Below are 21,221 nucleotides of genomic sequence, written 5' to 3'. Positions count from 1 at the left end.
TATGAAGCCCCTTCTTGAAATAACGTCTAAGGAAGAAGGCCTTAATGCTGACTGTTATCTAGGTCTCCCAGTTAACTGTTGATGAGAAAATTTTTACTTGAGCAAGTTGTTTCTAAGAGAGAAATGCCCTGTAACCTTCCCCCACCTAGCCTCACTTCCAGTAACCTGTCTTGTATTAATCTAAGTTTGCAATGTCCAATCAAAATAGCACAGCTCATGTCCCTTGTTCTCACCCTTTAAAAGGTCTCTGCAGCATCACCATTTTGGAAGCATTTGTTCTGTCTGTAAAATTAGATGTTTTCACCAGTCTGGACTGTTATTGAGCCCACAGTAAATCTCCTTGCTTTACTTTAACAGAGCAAGCATTTATTTCCCTTAAACAATTTCCAAGTTTTAGACAGCCAATGTTTCAAATGCCCATTTGCTCTGAGGATAAAAGCATGGTCCTTAGTCTGAAAAAACACGCATGATCTTCTTTGTGGTTCTCTTGTAGAACTCTGAGCATCTCTGTAGGAAAGTCCAGTCCAAAGTTAAGTATAGCCTCCAGTGGCTACCAGCATTAGTTTGAGTTGCCAGCTGTGCACAGGGCCTTCCCCTCAGAAAGCTGCCCCCAAAGTCATGCAGTCTTTCTCTCATGTTGACATATAGCACAGTTGTATTGGCTTTCTGTTCCTCAGAGGGTACAAGTGGAACATGTTTAGGCTCAGTCCACCTCTGCATTGCTGCTCCTCTCCCACTTCTATGTATCTCATGGACCATTGTGATCACCTCAAGCAAGCACACACTGCTTGCTGGCTGCAACCAGCTTTCATTCCTGGAAAGGGGGTTCTTCTGATGGGAAGTGACATTCCTGCCTCAATGCACCCCTCTGATTTCCACAGGGCTCTGCCCCACATGGGCATTTCTTTAATAAGGTAGCTATCTGTTACTTTTTTTTTTCCTGACTCCATAGCCAGGTTGTTGGTTACTTCCCACAAGCAGAGAAAAAAACAAAAACCTCAAACTCGTGACATACCTCTTACAACCCACTTCACAGAGCTGATTGTTTCCAGTACTAATCTTTCTGTCTGTAGGTAATTTGTTTTTTTTTAATACAATTTTCCTGCTACAAAGTTCAAGTCTTTGCTGTTTGGAGATCACTTTGGCCTAAACCCCAGTCTATTCTCCACACAGGACTATTGTGTTGAAATGAGCAGCCTATGGTTTTAGTTAAATCTTAGTCCCCCCTTTAACAAGTCTAATTAAAGCTGGCCTAAAGATAGGCTTGCATACCTTCAGCTTTTACATACAATCTAGGCAAGTAAAAGTGTTCTTCATTTAAACACAATATTTCTGTCTCCAAAATACATTCAGAGAAAACATTTTTTCTGAACATTTCACATAGAGCCCATTCAAACCTTTCAGTTTTCATCCACATCTTCCATTTCCCTTACTGCTCGAATCTAAGGGTCTTTCTTGGACGGGCCTGTTGTCAGCTCACCCTCAGAGGCCCCCTCTAAGTGGTGTCTAACCCATGGATCATGAATCAGAGGTCCCATCTGTGTCTTTCTTAGGGACACTGCACAGAGCAAATACCACCATATAGCTCTCCCTGATGGCGCTGCAGAAGGCCCAAGCCCTGAGGGGTCACCACAGGGCCCACTGGTCACCCCATGAGCAGCCCTGTAGTCACTTAAGCAGTGCCAGACAAGAAGAATCCCACAAGTCCCCTCTGTGACCTCCTCTGGGCGCATGCCCAGGGCAAGAAGCAACACCATCTTATATTTCCACCCTGACCCTCCCCTACCCCCCTTCCCAATCACATCGTCTAAGTCGTTGTATGAAAGGGGCATTTGGCCAAACTCAGGTGGTCCCCCCACCCCATCTCCTGGTGCCCATACATTGCTGTCTGCTGCACAGAGGGCACAGACACCTTCTCAGTGGGAAAAGGATGCAGGGTTACAGGGGAGGAAGATTTCCCAGAATGAGGTATGCCATTAAAAACAAACTTATCACAGAGAAGTGGGGCCAAGATGGTGGAGTAATCAGACACCTCCTGCAGTCTCTCTTACGACAAAGACCCAAAAAGACAAATGTATCATTTATATACAACAATCTAGGATCCCTGAACATCAAAGGTAAAGCTGAGGAACTGGACTGAGTGGCGGGGGAAGGAGAGACGGAGTTGCCACACCTGACCCAGTGGGAACTGGCACCCTGCAGACCAGATCCACTGGTGAGGCAAGCAGTGGCACTTAGGACACATTTTCCACATTGGGAGAGACCGAGCAGCAGAGAGTCAACTCAATGCCTCCAGAATCAGTGAAGATAGGCAAAAGATGTGTCTAATCTACCATGTGGATCAAAAAACACCCCTTTGGGAAAAACCTCTCTCCATTTACCTGCCCCCTTCCTGCTCTGCACTGGGTCCAAGCCGGCTTCAGATCCATCTCTTGGGCTGGATGTAAGACCCATCACCTGCCCTGAGCCATTCTCCTGGCCTTTGAGAGGGAACAAATTAACAAACAGGAAAAAATAATCTGCCAGCTTCCCTGAGCTGGGAACTCAGGGCAGAAACAGCTCCCTTGCCTGGGCACAGGCATAACGGGTCCAAGGACTTTGAATGCCTTTCACCCCTCCATAGACACGTGGGCCTGTTACAACAGTGTAGGCCCTCATTACCATAGTACAACAGGGTACATACATGAAGTTTAACCTCAACTGTATCAGCTTTATGATAGAGGGGCAGGTTCATGACATTCAATACCACTCTGCTTATTAAGCAGAATCCTTACCTACCCACCTCAGGGATCTGAGGACTGGCGGCTCAACCAGGCCACCTAGCCGCCCATGACAGGGGTCCAAGAATAAGTGGTGCCTCCCAGTCCTTACAGCCAACAGCACTGCATCCCCATAGTCTGGCTGCAAAACCCACCCACCTACACACTCTAGGGAAGAGGGACATGCTTTCCTCACAGACACTCAGGGGTGGCTATCAGCCTCCTGCCTTGCTCTGCATATGACCCCTACTGCAGCCAGATACCTGTACCTACAACAATCACCCCTGCTCATCTAAGACTGTAGGTGAGAGCCTGCACCACACACTTGGTGATGTACTACCTGAACACCTGAGCTGAATCCATACAAGAAAAGTAAATGGACTCCTGGGCTCATATACCTAGTAACAGCTCCAACCACCTGGAGACAGGACGTTAGAGCTTCAAAGGTGCCAACAATCAAACTAGCTCACAAGAGCAGCCTATTTGGGCATATCAAAATCAAACAAAACAAGAAGCTAGGGCACTGTAAGCAAACATAAAATAAATAAATACAATAACTTATTGATGACTCAGAGACAATAGTCAATAAAAACTGATACAAAGAGGAAGATCACGATGGCTTCAGCAAGATCCCAAAATAAGGAATCAAGAAATCTTCCAAATGAAGAGAACTTCCTGGAATTACTGGAGGTAGAATACAAAAGATTAATATACAGAACTCTTCAAGAGATCAGGAAGGAGATCAGGCAAAACACAGACCAGGCCAAAGAGCACACAGACAAAGGAATAAAGGAACTTAAGAAGATTGGAGAAGAACGTAATGACAAATTTAACAGGCTGCAAGAATCCACAGAGAGACAGCTAACAGAAATCCAGAAGATTAACAATAAAATTTCAGAATTAGACAACTCAATAGGAAGTTATAGCGGCAGACTGAGGCAACGGAAGTCAGAATTAGTGAGACTGAAGATAAAGCACTTGACACCAAGATATTTGAGGAAAAATCAGAAAAAAGAATTAAAAAAAAATGAAGAAACCCTAAGAATTATGTGGGATTCTATCAAGAGAAATAACCTATGAGTGATTGGAGTACCAGAACGGAGGGGATAACAGAAAATACAGAGAGAATTGTTGAAGATTTGTTGGCAGAAAACTTCTCTGATATTGTGAAGGATGAGAAGATATCTGTCCAAGATGCTCACTGAACCCCACACAAGACAGATCTCAAAAGAAAGTCACCAAGACATATTATAATCAAACTTGCAAAACAAAAGATAAAGAGAATTTTAAGAGCAGCTAGGGACAAAGGAAACCCTGGTGGCGGAGTGGTTAAGTGCTACAGCTGCTAACCAAAGGGTCAGCAGTTCGAATCCACCAGGTGCTCCTTGGAAACTCTATGGGGCAGTTCTACTCTGTCCTATAGGGTCGCTATGAGTTGGAACCAATTTGACGGCACTGGGTTTGGTTTGGTTTTTTGTTTTCTAGGGATAAATGAAGTCACCTACAAAGGATAGTCAATAAGACTAAGCTTAGACTACTCAGCAGAAACCATTCAGGAAAGAAGACAATGGGGTGACATATATAAAGCCTTGAAGGAAAAAGAAATTGCCAGCCAAGAATTACATATCCAGCAAAACTGTATCCCAAATATGATGGTGGTATTAGGACATTTTCAGATAAACAGAAGTTTAGGGAACTTGCCAAAACCAAACCAAAATTATGAGAAATACTAGAAAATCAATAAAATCAGATAACAACGCAAGACTAGAACACAGGACAGAGCAATGAGATATCAATCCAGATAGGGAAATCACAAAAATAAATCAAAGCTAAAACACTGAAAATAGGGAAACTGATGTCATTATGTAAAAGATGACATAATTAAAACACAAAAGAAGGACTAAAAAAGGTAGTCATAGATCTTGCATATGGACAGGAAGTCAAGGCGATATAAAGAAATAAAAGATTGGTTTAAACTTAGAAAAATGGGGGTAAATATTAAGTAAGCTATTAAGGAAACAAAGGAAACTAACAATCCTACACAATGAAATAAAAAAGAAAAATATATAGACTCAGCAAATACAAAATCGACAACAATGAAAAAGATGGAAAGAAAATATGTAAAAAAAAAAAAAACTCAGCACAGAAAATTAAGTGGAACAAAGAAACTGTCAACAACACACACAAAGACATCAAAATGACAGCACTAAACTCATACCTATCAATAATTACACTGAATGTAAATGGACGAAATGCACTAATAAAGAGAGAGTGGCAGAATGGATAAAAAAAAAGATCTGTCTAGATGCTGCCTACAAGAGACACACCTTAGACTTAGGGGCGCAAACAAACCAAAACTCAAAGGATGAGAAAAGATACATCAAGTAAACAACAATCAAAAAAAGCAGGAGTAGCATTATTAATTTCTGACAAAATAAACTTTAAAGTAAAATTCATCACAAAGGATGAGGAAGGACATTATATAATGATTAAAGAGTCAATACACCAGGACGACATTACCATATTAAAAATTTATGCACCCAATGACAGGCTTCAAGATACATAAAACAAACCCTAACAGCATTGAAAAAAGAGATAGACAGCTCCACAATAATAGTAGGAGAGCAACACACCACTTTCAGTGAAGGACAAAACATCCAGAAAGAAGCTCAATAAAGACACGGAAGATCTAAACACCACAATCAACCAACCTGACCTCATAGACATACAGAACACAACATTCAACAGCAGACGAGTATACTTTCTTTTCCAATGCACATGCAACATTCTCCAGAATAGACCATGTATCAGGCCATAAAGCAAGCCTTAACAGAATCCAAAACACTGAAATAGTATAAAGCATGTTTTCTGACCATAAGGCCGTAAAAGTAGAAATCGATGACAGAAAAAGTAAGGAAAAAAAAAAATCAAAGTCATGGAAACTGAACAAAACCTTGCTCAAAAACTACATTAAGGATGGAATAAAGAAATTCACAGAATCAAATGAGAATGAAAATACATCCTACCAGAACCTTTGGACACAACAAAAGCAGTGCTCAGAGGTCAATATATAGCAATAAATGCACACATCTAAAAAGAAGAAAGGGCCAAAATCAAAGCATTAACCCTAGATCTCAAACAAAGAGAGCAGCAAAAGAAGCCCTCAGGCACCAGAAGAAAGCAAATAATAAAAATTAGAGCAGAATTAAATGAAATAGAGAACAGAAAACAACTGAAAGAGTTAACAAGACCAAAAGCTGGTTCTATGAAAAAATCAACAAAAGAAAAAGAGCAGAGGAAGCAAATAACCCAAATAAGAAATGAGATGGGTGATATCAAAACAGACCCAACTGAAATTAAAAGAGTCATAACAAAATGCTATGAAAAATTATACTCTAACAAACTTGAAAATGTAGAGGAAATGGACAAACTTCTAGAAAAACACTACCTACCTAAACTAATACGAACAGAGGTAGAACAACTGAATAAACCCATAACAGAAGAAGAGACTGAAAAGGTAATTTAAAAACACACAACAAAAAAAAAGCCCTGGCCCTGACGGCTTCATGGGAGAATTCTACTAAACTTTCAGAGAAGAGTTAATACTACTACTACTAAAAGTATTTCAGAGCATAGAAAAGGATCAAATACTCCCAAGTTTATTCTATGAAGCTAGCATAACTCTGATACCAAGACCAGGTAAAGACACTACAAAAAAAGAAAATTACCGACCAATATCCCTCATGAACTTAGACATAAAAATCCTCAACTAAATTCAAGCCAATAGAATTCAACAACATATCCCAAAAAAAAAATTCACCATGACCAAGTGGGATTCATACCAGGTATGCAGGGATGGTTCAACATTAGGAAAACGATCAATGTAATCCATCATACAAAGAAAACAAAAGACAAGAATCACATGACCTTATCAACTGATACACAAAAGGCATTTGACAAAGTCCAACACCCATTTATGATAAAAACTCTCAGCAAAATAGGAATACAAGGGAAATTCCTCAACATAATAAAGGGTATTTATACAAAGCCAACAGCCAACATCATCCTAAGTGGAGAGATTCTGAAAGCATTCTCCTTGAGAATGGGAACCAGACAAAGGATGCCCTTTATCACCACTCTTATTCAACATTGTGCTGGAGATCCTAGCTAGAGCAATTAGGGTAGAAAAAGAAATAAAAGGCATACAAATTGGGAAGGAAGAAGTAAAATGCATTTGCAGATGATATGATCTTATACACAGAAAACTCCCAAAGAATCCACAAAAAAACTACCGGAATTGATAGAAGATTTAAGCAAAGTATCAGAATACAAGATAAACATACAAACATCAGTTGAATTCCTTTACACCAAAAAAGAGAACATCAAAGAGGAAATCACCAAATCAATACCACTTACAATAGTCCCCAAGAAGATAAAATACTTACGAATAAATCTAACCAGAGATGTAAAAGACCTATACGAGGAACACTACAAGACACTACTGCAAAAAACCAAAAACCTACATAAGTGGAAAAACATACCTTGCTCATGGATAGGAAGACTTAACATTATAAAAATGTTAACATTGTGAAAATGTCTATTCTACCCAAAGCCATTTATACATACAACGCAATCCCAATTCCAATGGCACTTTTTAGTGAGATGGAGAAACAAATCAACAACTTCACATGGAAAGGGAAGAGGCCCTGGATAAGTAAAGCATTATTGAAGAACAAAGTGGGAGGCCTCACACTACCTGATTTTAGAACCTGTTACATCTCCACAGCAGTCAAAACAGCTTGGTACAGGTACAACAACAGACACATAGACCAATGGAAAAGAATTGAGAATCCAGACGTAAATTTATCCAGCTATGAGCAGCTGATATTCAACAAAGGCCCAAGTCCGTTAATTGGGGAAAAGACAGCCTCTTTAACAAATGGTGCTGGCACAACTGGATATCCATCTGCAAAAAAATGAAACAAGACCCATACCTCATGCCATGCACAAAAACTAACTCAAAATGGATCAAAGACCTAAATATAAAATCTAAAATGATAAAGATGATGGAAGAAAAAACAGGGACAATGCTAGAGCCCCAATACATGGTATTAACGGAATACAAAACATTACTAACAATGCACAAATGCCAGAAGAGAAACTAGATAACTGCAAGCTCCTAAAAATCAAACACTTATGCTCATCCAAAGCCTTCACCAAAAGAGTAAAAAGACTACCTATAGACTGAGAAGAAGTTTTTGGCTATGACAAATCCGATCAGCATCTAATCTCTAAAATCTACAAGATACTGCAAAACCTCAACAACAAAAGGAAAAATAACCCAATTAAAAATGGGCAAAAGATATGAACAGACACTTCACCAAAGAAGACATTCAGGCGGCTAAAAGATAAATGAGGAAATGCTCATGATCATTAGCCATTAGAGAAATGCAAATCAAAACTACAGTGAGATATCATCTCACCCCAACAAGCCTAGCATTAACCTAAAAAACAAAATAATAAATGTTGGAGAGGTTGTGGAGAGGCTGGAACAATTATATACTGCCGATGGGAATGTAAAACGGTACAACCACTTTGGAAATCGATTTGGTGCTTCCTTAAAAAGCTAGAAATAGAAGTACTATATGATCCAGCAATCCCACTCCTTGGAATATATCCTAGAGAAATAAGAGTCCTCACATGAATAGATGTATGCACACCCATGTTCACTGCAGCACTGTTCATATTAGCAAAAAGGTGGAAACAACCTAGGCACCCATCAACAGATGAATGGATAAACAAATTATGATATATTCACACAATAGAATACTATGCAACCGTAAAGAACGATGAATCCATGAAACATTAACATGGAGGAATCTGGAAGGCATTATGCTGAGTGAAATTAGTCAGCTGCAAAAGGACAAATATTGTATGAGACCACTATTATAAGAACTCAAAAGGTTTAAACACAAAAGAAAATGTTCTTTGATGGTTAAGAGGGTGGGGAGGGAGGGAGACAGGTATTCACTAACTAAATAGTAGACAAGAATTGTTTTAGGTGAAGAGAAGGACAACACACAATACAGGGGAAGTCAGCACAACTGGACTAAACAAAAAACTAAGACGTTTCCTGAATACAACCAAACACTTTGAGGGAGAGTGGCAGGGGTGGGGGTCTGGGGACCACGGTTTCAGGGGACATGTAGGTCAATTGGCATAACAAAGTTTATTAATAAAATGTTCTGCATCCCACTTTGGTGAGTGGTGTCTGGGGTCTTAAAAGCTGGGAAGCAGCTATCTAAGATGCATCAATTGGTCTCAACCCACCTGGAGCAAAGGAAAATGAAGAACACCAAAGACATAAGGACAATATGAGCCCAAGAGATAGAAAGGGCCACATAAACCAGAGACTCCATCAGCCTGAAACTGGAAGAACTAGATGGTGCCCAGCTACCACCAATGACCTCCCTGACAGGGAACACAAAAGAAAGTCCCTGATTGAGGGGGAGAAAAGTGGGATGCAGAACTCAAATTCTAGTAAAAAGACCAGACTTGATGGTCGGACTGAGACTGCAGGGATCCCAAAAGACATGGTCTCCAGACTCTCTGTTAAACCAGAGCTAAAACCATTCCCAAAGCCAACTCTTCAGACAAAGGTTAGACTGGATTACAAGACATACAATGATACTGGTGAAGAGTGTGCTTCTTCGCTCAAGTAGATACATGAGACCTAATGGGCAGCTCCTGTCCAGAGGCAAGATGAGAAGGCAGAAGGGGACAGTAGTTGGCTGAATGGACATGGGAAATACAGGGTAGGGTGGAGGAGTGTGCTACCACATTGTAGGGGAGCAACTAGGGCCACATAATAATGTGTATATAAGTTTTTGTATGAGAAACTGACTTGAATTGTAAACATTCACTTAAAGCCCAATAAAATAATAATAATAAGCTTCACCCAGTCCATAATGGGTAGCAGAGTATCTGCAGCTCACACTGCCTCAGTAGCCTGACAGGTAGTAATAGATCTCATGCACTGCAGGGCCACGTTATTAGCCATTACACCGAAACAATGCTATTCTCCTCTGGTCACTGCGGTAGTGGTGACTCTTTCATCATAATGGTGAGTAAACCACACCAACATGTCCTCCCTTGGCTTCTGGCCAAATCATTCCTTCAGACTCTGAATTTCTTTTTCACTGAAAGCTTTAGGTTTACTTACCACAGCCTGACCACTGGCGGTGTTTTTGCTGGCCTCTTGTGTAACAGGATGCAGCTTGGCTTGGGATCCAGCCACTTGTTCAGTTTCAGTGTGCTGATGGCGGAGGCATGGGATCTGAATAGAAAACCATCTGATAGGCAGCTCATTCCCCACACTCACAGCATTCAGCCCTTGCCCACAGTGAACTCCAACAGGTTAACGAGGACAGTCTTTTTGCTTCACTTATCCCATGTTATGGATTACATTGTGTCCTCCCAAAGTATGTGTTCTAAATCCTAACCTCCATGCCTGTGATTGTAATCCAATTTGGGAATGGGTTGTATTTGTCTTTGAAGAAGGATTAGTGTAGGGCGTGTCTTAAGCAAATCTCTTAACAGATATAAAACGAGCAGATTAAGCAAGCAGGATGGGGGAAGACAGGCGCCAAGACACATGGAGATCTCCAAGGAACCAGGAAACAGGAGCTGAAGAGACAAGAACCTTTCCCCAGAGTCGCATTATTAGCCATTACACTCCTAAAGCCAGTGCCCTGAATTCAGACTTCCAGCCATCTAAACTGTGAGAAAATAAACTTGTTTGTTAAAGCCATCTACTTGTGGTATTTCTGTTACAGCAACTCTAGATGACTAAGACAGAATTTGGTTCTGAGAAGTAGGAGTGCTGCTCTAATAGATACCTAAAGTGTGGAAGTAATTTTGGAATTGGGTAACAGGTAGAGGCTGGAAAAGTTTTAAGATGCCTAATAGTTTTTTTTTTTTTTTAATAGTAAAAGTGAGATTGCCTTGAAGAGACACTTGGTAGAATTATGGCCATCAAAAGCATTCTGGTGAGGGCTCAAAAGAAGTGAGGAGCCATAAGATCTCTATTGTCTTAGAAAATACATATGGCACCAGCAACAACAGAATATTGCTAGAAATATGCTTCTGGTGAGGCTTTAAAAGGAAATGATGAACATATAATTCGACAATGGAGGAAGGGCTATGGCAAAAGAACTTCCTTGAATTGTGTACAAATGTTTGGTGGAAGGTAGAACTTTTAAGTGATGAGCTTGGATATTTGATTGAGATTTCTAAGCAAGATGCGAAAGGGGCTGCATGGTTTATCCTTGCCACTTATAGTAAAATGCAACAGGAAAGAGATGGACTTAAAAATGAACTGTGCAAAATGAAAACAACATTTAAAGACCTGGAGAATTCTGTTGCACAAATTAAGGACACATGGCTACACAATCTTTTGTTAAAGAGATTAAGCCTGTGACTAATAGATCTAACCAACCACCACAGCAGAAAAACCACCAGCTTAGACAGAAGGGAATACAGAGAGGATGAAAGAAAAGAAAGCTGCCTGCCTTTGGAATTTTACAGACAGGAAAACAGGCCAAAGGAGTTACGTCTGTTGTCCTCCAAGAAAAGAACCAGCCCTGAAGCAACCTGGAGATCAGCAGAATTGTTGGAAGGAGCGTGGGCAGACGGGCTGCCTGGTTTCAAAGGGTGGGGCCACAGCCGCCTAGGCTTCAAAGAGACAGGTCTTCACCACCTCAGTTCCAGAGTGTGGGGCTGCCACTAAGGTTTGCTAGGGGGATGGGGCTGCTGCCTGAAGTTGAGGGGGTAGGGCTGCCATGCCCAGGGACCACAAGAACAGGGCCTGCTAGGGCCAAGGGAGCAGGGTCACCACTTAGATGGGCTAGAATGGGGTGGCTCAAAGCCAAGGGGGCAGAGTTGCCATCCCAGTAGGCCTAGAAGGCGAAGCTGAAGCCCAGGGTTGTGGGGTCTCAACTCAGAATCCAGACAGCATGGCCAACACCCAGAGTTTAGAGGGCAGGGCCCTTGCCCAGACTGTCCCAAAGAACAGAGGATTCTTTTCAAGCCTTAATGTAAATCATTAAGCAGGGTTTTGGACTTGCTTGGTGCCGATTATTCCTTCTTTCCCTCCAGTTTCTCCCTTGTGTAATGGAAATGTCTATGTTGTGCCTGTTCCACTGTTGCTCTTTGGAAACAGATAACTTGTAGTCTAGATTTCACAGGTTCACAGAACAGGAATTTTGCCCCTAGATGGAGTACACCCGTATTTGATTTAGATGATTCAGAAGATGAGATTTTGGACTTGGAGTTAAGACTTTTGTGATGATGTGATAAGGTGAATGTGTTTTGCGTGTGGCAAGGACATGAATTTTGGGGGGCTAGAGGGTGGAATGTTATGGATTGAATTGTGTCCTCCAAAAATATGTGCTGTAATCCTAATTTCTATGCCTGCAACTATAATCCCATTCGGGAATGGGCTGTCTCTAAAGCAGGGTTAGTGTAGGGTGTCTTGAGTAAATCTCTTACAAGATATGAAAGAAGATTAAGCAAGGACAGATGGGGGAAGATGGTGTTAAGCCACATGGAGACTTCCAAGGAACCAGGAAACCGAAGCTGAAGAGACAAGGACCTTCCCCCAGAGTTGACATAGACAGAAAGCTTTCCCCTAGATCCAGCACCCTGAATTCGGACTTCTAGCCTCCTAAACTGTAAGAAAGTAAATTTCTCTTTGTTAAAGCCATTCACTTGTGGTATTTCTGTTATAGCCGCACAACTAAGACACCGTGTGTCTCCCAAACAACTCCTCCAGGGGGATCTAGAACTTTTTATTCCCTGAGCTGACATCTCCACCCTGGGACTAAGACTGGCAGGTTTCCGCCCTTAAACTTCCAAAATGCCATCATTAGGCTTGATCAGACCCTGCTTGCCATGCCAATTTCTGCACCACATACATAAATTGCCTTAAAGACTGTCTCTGGATCCCAAGTAGCCACAAGATTACTAGGATGAAGATCCTAACAAGTAGCTTTGACCAGTCCATGGGTGTTATGGTCATCTAGTTGGATCAAGTCATATGCAGGAGACACAAAGTGTTGGCAAATGAAAGCAGTTACTCACAGTAAACAAGCAGCAAACAAAAACAGTTGGATAGTAAGAGGCCCCCCTCCCAATTTGGTGTTCAGGAGAGTGATAGAGAATGTTCTACGCATGCCCCACCTGCAGCTGACCTTTACCTGGATTGGCTGAGGGAGCTCCATCCAGTAGCTGGCCTTTACCCAGCTTAGCTAGGAAGCACACCTTGTAACTGACAAAGAGTTACATGAGCTGGCTTGTAAAAACCCTGGAATCTGAGAGCAAAGGAGTCCTGGTCCAGAGAAGAGCTGCCCGAGAGTCGCCTTGAGGAAGACCCTTTCCAGTGAAAGCTTACCTGAAGCTACCCTGCTTGATCAAGGGAGAGATGCACTTTCTCCCTGAGTTGTACCCTGAGTTTTTTGATGTTTATCCTAAGTTGCATCCAGAATTATATCCTGAGTATAGTCTGTGAGTTGTGACCACTGCATCAGATTATTGAACACAGCAGAGAAATAGAAAAGGAAATAATGGAGAAGTGGGAAGGTGGAAATATATTTGACCTCTGCCTCATAGAAACTGGTCTTATGCTGATCTGGTTCATGACACTGTCTTTATTCATATGAAATAAAGACTTTTGACATAACAATTTCTAGATAAAGGCTTTATACTTACGTTTCCCAAATTAATAGATTTCCCTCAGAACAGTCATTGAGAGACAAAGTTTGATGGTTTGTTGAACTTTCACACACCCAAAACATTTATACTCAATTATCTGCTATTCAATATTTATTGGTAAACACTTTTATCTGTTGAAATGTTGTACTTCAAGGTATTTAAATCCTATTAATAATGAAGAATTGGGAATAAGAGCTTATGATCATTGAAAATATTGTCATGGCCTTCTCACTTGTTATTTTTCTGATGTTACACTGAGTGTACACTTCAAACAGAAGTCATATGCATAGGCTGTATCAACTGAAAGATGACTATGTAACACAGAGCCAAACCTGAAAGAGCTCAGCAGAGAACAACTTTATTTCCATGACACCAAAGCACAAACAGTATATATGGAGGAAACTTCTTCCTCACTCTTGGACCCTGGCTTGTCCATCTTGTGTTCGTGAGTCCCAAAGTCTCCCTGGCAGTTATTTTCATCCCATTTTGATGAGGAAGAGCAGAGAACATGCAGGATTTTGCTTACAGGACCTATCAGCGACTACACATTCCACTAGCCAGATGTTAGTGACATCTCTTGGATGAAAGAATGTTTGGGAAATTTAGAAAAACTGTTAGCTTAGGGAGAAGAGGAAATAGTTATTGGTATCAAATTAATCAGTAGGTGTCACATGGGAATCACCAATGCACAAGTCGAGGGTTGACTTCTAGTGGATTTCCCATATCCCTTACATTTCTAGGGTTTCTTCGTGTGTGTGTGTTGATATACTATTAAATTTCTCTCCCTTTTTTGTATTTTCTGCTGCATTGAGAAAGTTGGCTTTTGGCTAAGGGTTATCATATATTAAAGTCTAAGTTTCCTTACTGTGACTCCTCTAATGCTCAATGAAGTTTGATTTCTGGCAGAAAGTTTTCACATTTGTAATATTTTCTGAGGGGTTCTCCATATTGTGAGTTTACCGAGGGTTGAGTTCATACAGAATATTCCCAATATTCATTACCTTCCTAAGGTTTTTTTCCTGGATGAATGGTCTGATATCCAATGAGACCTGAATTCTGGCTGAAAAACTGTGAAGTCTGATTTCCAGTAGAATGTTGTCTAATACTAATTCATTACATTCATAGAGTTTCTCTCATGCATGAGTTCTGTGAGATTGTCTTAGTACTGATTTCTTGCTAAAAGTTTTCCTAATTCCCTACATTTAAAGGATTTCTCACTTGTGTGAGTGCAATTAGAATTAGGGCTCACTTACACCTGAAATATTTTCCACGTTGCTTACTTCATAAGGTTTTTGCTTTGCATGTGTTTTCTGATGTTCTCTGAAGTCTGACTTCCAGCTGAAAACTTTCCCACATTCATCACATTCATACGGTCTCTCCCTGTGATTTCTTTGATGAGCTTTAAGGTAAGAATTTCGGTAGAAGGCTTTCCCACACTGATTACATTCATAGGGTTTCTCACCTGTGTGTGTTATCTGATGTAATCTCAGGTCTGATTTACAGCGGAAAGCTTTCCCACATTCATTACATTCGTAAGGTTTCTCCCCTGTGTGTATTCTCTGATGTTGGGTGAGGGCTGACTTACAGCTTAAGGTTCTCCCACATTCTTTACATTCAAAGGGTTTCTGTCTGGTGTGAGTTCTCTGGTGTAGGGTAAGGCAAGACTTCCACCTAAAAGATTTTCCACATTCTTCACATTTGTATGGTCTCTCTGCCATATGAATTCTCTTATGTAGTCGTAGGTGTGAATTATACTTGAAACCTTTCCTACACTCATCACATTTATACGGTCTCTCCCCTGTGTGAGTTCTTTGATGTTTTATTAAGATTGACTTATACCTGAAACTTTTCCTACATACATTACATTCATTAGGTGTTTCCCCTCGGTGGGTTTTCTTATGTTCACCCAAATATGACTTCAGCTTGAAACATTTCCCACATTCATCACATTTATAAGGTCTCTCTCCTGTGTGAATTCTCTGATGTCCTCTTAGAGCTGACTTAGAGCCAAACCATTTCCCACATTCTTCACATTTATAGGGTTTCTCTCCTGTGTGGGTTCTCTGATGTAGTCTAAGGATTGACTTCAGCTTGAAAGATTTCCCACATTTTTCACATATATATGGTCTCTCACTTGTGTGAGTCGTCTGATGTTCTCTAAGGAGCGACTTACACCTGAAACATTTCTTACATTCATTACATTCATAAGGTTTTTCCCCTGTGTGAATTCTCTGATGTTCTCTAAGGAGTGACTTACATCTGAAACATTTCCTACATTCATTACATTCATATGGTTTTTCCCCCGTGTGAATCCTCTGATGTTCACTGAAGTGTGACTTTCGGATGAAAGATTTCCCACACTGTTCACATTTATAGGGCCTCTCGCTGGTGTGAGTGATCTGATGTTTGCTTAGGTAAGACTTCAGCTTGAAAGATTTTCCACATTCATTACATTCAAAGGATCTCTCCTCTGAGTGCATGCTCTGATATTTCCTTAGTCCTGACTTCTTGCTAAAAGTAGTCACATATTCATTACATTCGTAACATTTGTCCACTGTGTGAACTTTCTTATGTAAAATGAGGGTTGACTTCCTAGATAAGGGTTTTCCCCTCATATGAGTTCTCTGACACACATTTAAAGGTAACTGGCAGTTAAAGTCTTCCTTATTGCATTTGTTATAGTCACAAAATTTCTCTGCTGTGTGTGTTCTCTGATGTTCTTGGAGGTATGATTTTTTGATGGACGTTTTCCCTCCACTGTCAGTTCTCTGAAGTTGAGCAATCTGATGGAAATTATTCCCACATTGACTACATCCATCTTTATTAAATTCATAGTGATTCTTCTCTTCTGTGGGAATGCTCCAAGAGACAGCAAGGGTTGACTTATCAAATAGGTTTTTACCAAATTTATTATAAGACTTTAGTTTTGGTGTAATTGGTGTAATGAGGGCAGCCTTCTCAAGGAAAACTTTTCCGTGTTCATTATATCCAAAAGTCTGCCCAAGAGTCTGAATTGTCTGATGCTGAATATGTTTCTTCTCCTGACTGAGGGCTTTCACATTTTGATAATAAGCCAAAGATTCCTCTACAGTATTTGATCTCTCATTCCAAATTCTGAGGAGCCATTTCTCACACACATTAAACTCATCATCATTCTTTCTTGAATAATTACAATGTGGGGCCAATGGTATGAGACCCAAGTAAGCAGGTCCTGTAGTGTCATCAGTACAGAGCATTTTTCTTGAAGCAAATAAGTCTATGCCCTCTTTACATGCCTTTCCTGCCAATTTCTCTTGCTTGCTTGTCAGCGTTTTGTCAGTGGTGAATAAGACTCGGCACAAACGCTTGTCTTGGTTTCCCAGGTTCTTCTCTAAGCAGTCATCAAGTTGGTACTCTTTTAAAAACAAAATTAAAAATGGCATATGAAACAGCACATTTTTTATTGGATGGGACTTATGTACATATGTTAATGTTGTTGTTTGCTGCTAGGTTGATGTCAACTCATAGCAACTCTATGTGACAGAACAGAACTGCACCATGGTGTTTCCTAGGCTGAAATCTTTAGGGGAGGAGATCGCCAGGTCTTCTTCTCCCGCGGTACAGCTGGTGGGTTAGAACTGCCAAACTTTGAGTTAGCAGCCAAGTGCTTAATTGCTGCACCACCAGGGCTCATTTACATACATATACTCTACTATATATATATGACTTCAGTTTTCTGGTTGTTTCCCAACAAGAAAGTAAATCCAAGTATGTTTATTCTCTATATTCCCCTTCTTTTGGAGAGAAAAAAACTTGCTGTAGTGAAAAAAGAAAAAGTGGCAATGCATATACATATGTACAGGACATTTTAAAATAAAACTTTCCTGTCTAGAAGGGAAAGTAAAGAAAGGAAATAGCAAATGGAGAATGGAAGATTTTTAATAGGGCTGGATTTTGGGAACAAGGAAAAAAAAAATAAGCAAGAGAAGAAAACTCAGTGGATGAAGATTTTCAAGGGATCTGTAAGAATCAGGTTTAGATTAGAGAGGTTTTTCAGAGTCCAGATACTTCTGTTATCAAATACAGATTACAATGGAAGGATATTCTTAATCTACATGCTTCCAATTGCAGTTCCCTCTTTTTCATTCTACATATCAACACTAAAATAAATTTATAATGGTGCCAATTTCCTCTTGTTTAAAAACATATGGCCTATGGCTCTAATTCTGACATTCACTCACATGAACACGAATGCACAAGAGGAAGAGTATAAAACTGACCGAAGAAAAAAACCATCTTTCCATCTGAATTGGGCTCACTGTTCTAACCTGGCTCTGGTGTCTTGGTTATAGGAGTGTTGTTCAAAAAGAAACCATACTTGACCATCAAATTTTCTATTTCATCTTTGCAATGTGCTCGTTCATTTTGCCAAAGCCAATTCAGTCCTTAACTCTGCTTTCCATTTGCTTTTTATTGTATATTGCATATATGAACTCTGAGATCCTCACTGATCATAAATTTCATCCTGTTCTAAGATACTTTAAAACTACATTTAATATTTATTTAACATATAAATTCTTATATATGTAAGAACTGGTGCTACCCACATTCCAGGAAACAATATGCAGACCTATCCTAAAAATTTAAGATGGTCCTGAGCCCATGGTATTGATATCAACACATAAAAGAGAGATGGGGCATCTTTTTGGGAAACAAAGTTTTATACTAACTACACACATATTAGGTGACCATTCCACAGGTCCAACATATTTTATGGTGTAGTCTGGCCAAACCCTTTGCAGTCTTTAATGGTTCATTCTCAGCAATACTGTAACCCTGATCTTTCCCTAAGTTACTCTGCATACCACCCTTAGCATTACTCTGACTCTAGCTATTCTTTAAGGCCAAGCTACTTTCCCCAAATTAAAAAACAGAAGGTATTATATCTTCCCACTAATTGAAGCGACACTACCTTAAAATCTAAAAGTATTTACTGCCTATGATATTCATCTTAATAACGGATAGGTAGTACTCTTGTACACTGACAAAATCTACTTTGTAAGCAAGGTACCATCACTGAAATCAGTCTGTATCTCAAAATTCATAATATGTCCATAGTTAAATAAGCAGCATTTTCCCTTCTTTGGTTATACCTAAAATAACAGTTCTTCTTTATTTGATGCATCTTAGATGGTATAAAATATATCACATGCAGTTATGTTCATCTTTCTCAAATACAACATTCATTCAGATGTATTTGCATCCCCCTGTGATGCAGATAAAATCAGAAGCCGTTAATAAGCAATGTCTTCCAGAATTACCAGGAGAGCTCTTTCTCACACAACAGCTCAAACTCAGTGCGAACCTACACCTGATCACTCAAAAGTTTTGGAATTTCAATTTGGACATTTACATTTAGGGATAGTGCTTTCTTAGTGAATTAATGTGAAATATTTATACCCTACCATTATTTGTATTCAAACACTCACTCCCTCATCCCCTTGAATGAGCATTATGCTTAGTGACTTGTTTATAGAGTATGGGAAGAGGATAAAATTTAACTATACAGCAGAGAACCCCCAAAACCCCATAATCCCAGTCTATGATAAACACGAGATAAACACAAATGGAGAAACATTCTCTGAATACCAGACCATTGGCATTCAAAACTGTCTAAGTCATGAAAAACAAAGTGTGAGAAACAGTCAGAGATGGGAAGAGAATTAGGAGATTTGACATCTAAATATAATATTGTATCATGTAGGGTATCCTGGGACTGAAAAAGGACATTGGTGAAAAAAACTAGTAAAATCCAAATAAAATGTGAAATTTAGTTAATAATAATGCATTAATCTTGGTTCTCCAGTTGTGACAAATGTACCATGATAATAACAGATATTAACAATAAGGGAATCTGGATGAAGGCTGTCGAGGGCTGTCTTTGAAATTATCGTGTAAATCTAAAAATATTTGAAAACGCAAATTTTTATTTTCAAAAAAAAAAAAAAAACAAGGAAAAGGACTAGTGTCTAATTCCCCAAATACCTCCTCCCTGGCCAACAGCAGAAAAGACATAACAGAAGACTAAGATGTGTAGAAGATCAGATCACACCCTCTTTTACACCAACTTCCGCTCTGAATCCTGATCTGTGCTGGGGGAGGAAACGGCTTGAGCATAAACTGAATATGAGATGGAAGTTTCAGACAGCACTGAATTGGTATGATGGAATGTGACAAAATATAGAAATCATGGGGGTTCCCCAAAATGTCCACAGACAGTAAAGAAAAATTTAACAGACAAGTTTTTAAAGCTTCTCTAGAGAAAAATTAACTGGCTTCATGTTCGTACAATTAAAAAAAAAAAATTAATGTGACTACAAATTTTCCTCTAAGCACTGCTTTACTTGTAGCCCAAAGGTTGTAATACACATTGTTCAAGTTTGCAATTTTATGGATATTATGTAAATTTGACTTTGATTTACTCTTAGATCAAACAATTGTTTAAAGGATATGTGTTTATTTCAAGATTTTACTTTTATTCCCATTGTTTGCAATTTCTAGTTTATTGGACTGTGGTATTTCTACTCTGATGTTTCTTTTGGCCTAAAATACTTTTATATTTTCTCAACATTCTAACAGCATTGGTTTCTATCCTTCCAGAGTACAAAGTCTGAAATAAATATCTAACTATACATTAGATTCACTTAAAATATGTTATGGCTATGCTCTAGAGCATACTTCGGTTGTGCAGGCGATCAATGTGCTTTGCTGTAAACTAACAGGTTGTAAGTCCCAGTCCATCCAGAGGCACCTTGGAAGAAAGGTGTGGTGATCTACTTCCAAAAAATCAGCCAGTGAAAACTCTATGAAGCACAGTCTACTCTAACACATATGGGGCCACCATGAGTTGGAGTTGACAGCAAGCAGTGGGTAAAATCACCCGCAGTGAAAACCATCAGTCTAGATTACAGGTTGGCAAACATTTTTTGTAAAAGGCCGGATGGAGATATAGATTTGGCTGGCCATATGGTCTCTGTCACAAGTCAGTTCTGCTGCTGTATTATGAAGGCAGCAATCGACAACACGTAAAAGAATGGTGTTATGGATTGAATTGCGTCCCCTAACAATGTGTTGTCTATCCTAACCTCTTTGCCTGTGTTTATAATTCCATTTGGCAATGAGTTCCCTTCATTATGTTAATGAGGTAGGATTAATGTACAATGCATCTTGAGTCGATCTCTTCTGAAATATAAAAGAGATACAAACCAAGTTGATTCAGGAGGGAGAAACAAGTAGGGATGGGGAAAGAGAAACACCAAGCCACATGAAGATAGCCCAGGAGCAGAAGCTTTAAGAGAAAAGGACCTTCCTACAGAGCTGATAGAGACAGGAAGCCTTCCCCGAGAGCCAGCACTCTGAATTCATACTTATAGCCTTCTAAACTGTGAGAAAATAAATTTGTCTGTTAAAGCCACCCACTTTTGGTATTTCTGCTATAGCAGCACTAGATAACTAAGAAAAATGGGCCTGACTGAGTTCCATAACACTATTTACAAAAACAGGTAGAAGGCACCAATGTTCACTTTTCACAATAGCCAAAAGGTGGAAACTGAAATGTCCATCAACATGTGAATGGATAACCAAAATATGGTATACGCCCTCAATGGAATATTATGCAGCTGTAAAGAAAAGTGAAGATCTGATGCATGCCAT

The 21,221-nt window shown here is 39.8% G+C and overlaps 1 protein-coding gene across 3 annotated transcripts in view; it reads right to left on the bottom strand.

Annotated features, from left to right (window-relative positions):
- Positions 1-13,142: 13,142 nt before the first annotated feature.
- LOC100674992 (zinc finger protein 782-like) overlaps positions 13,143-21,221 on the bottom strand; it is a 31,243-nt gene continuing 23,164 nt past the window's right edge. For all 3 annotated transcript variants that reach the window (XM_023544672.2, XM_064291114.1, XM_064291113.1), the window contains one exon: positions 13,143-16,923. In XM_023544672.2, the coding sequence (XP_023400440.2) occupies positions 14,768-16,923 (2,156 nt within the window). In that variant the 3' untranslated portion in view covers positions 13,143-14,767. The remainder of the gene's footprint in view (positions 16,924-21,221) is intronic.

Source organism: Loxodonta africana, chromosome 9 (assembly GCF_030014295.1).
Source record: "Loxodonta africana isolate mLoxAfr1 chromosome 9, mLoxAfr1.hap2, whole genome shotgun sequence".
Lineage (NCBI taxonomy): Eukaryota > Metazoa > Chordata > Mammalia > Proboscidea > Elephantidae > Loxodonta > Loxodonta africana.
Note: the sequence above shows the minus strand (reverse complement) of the source record. Positions and strands in the feature narration are given on the sequence as shown.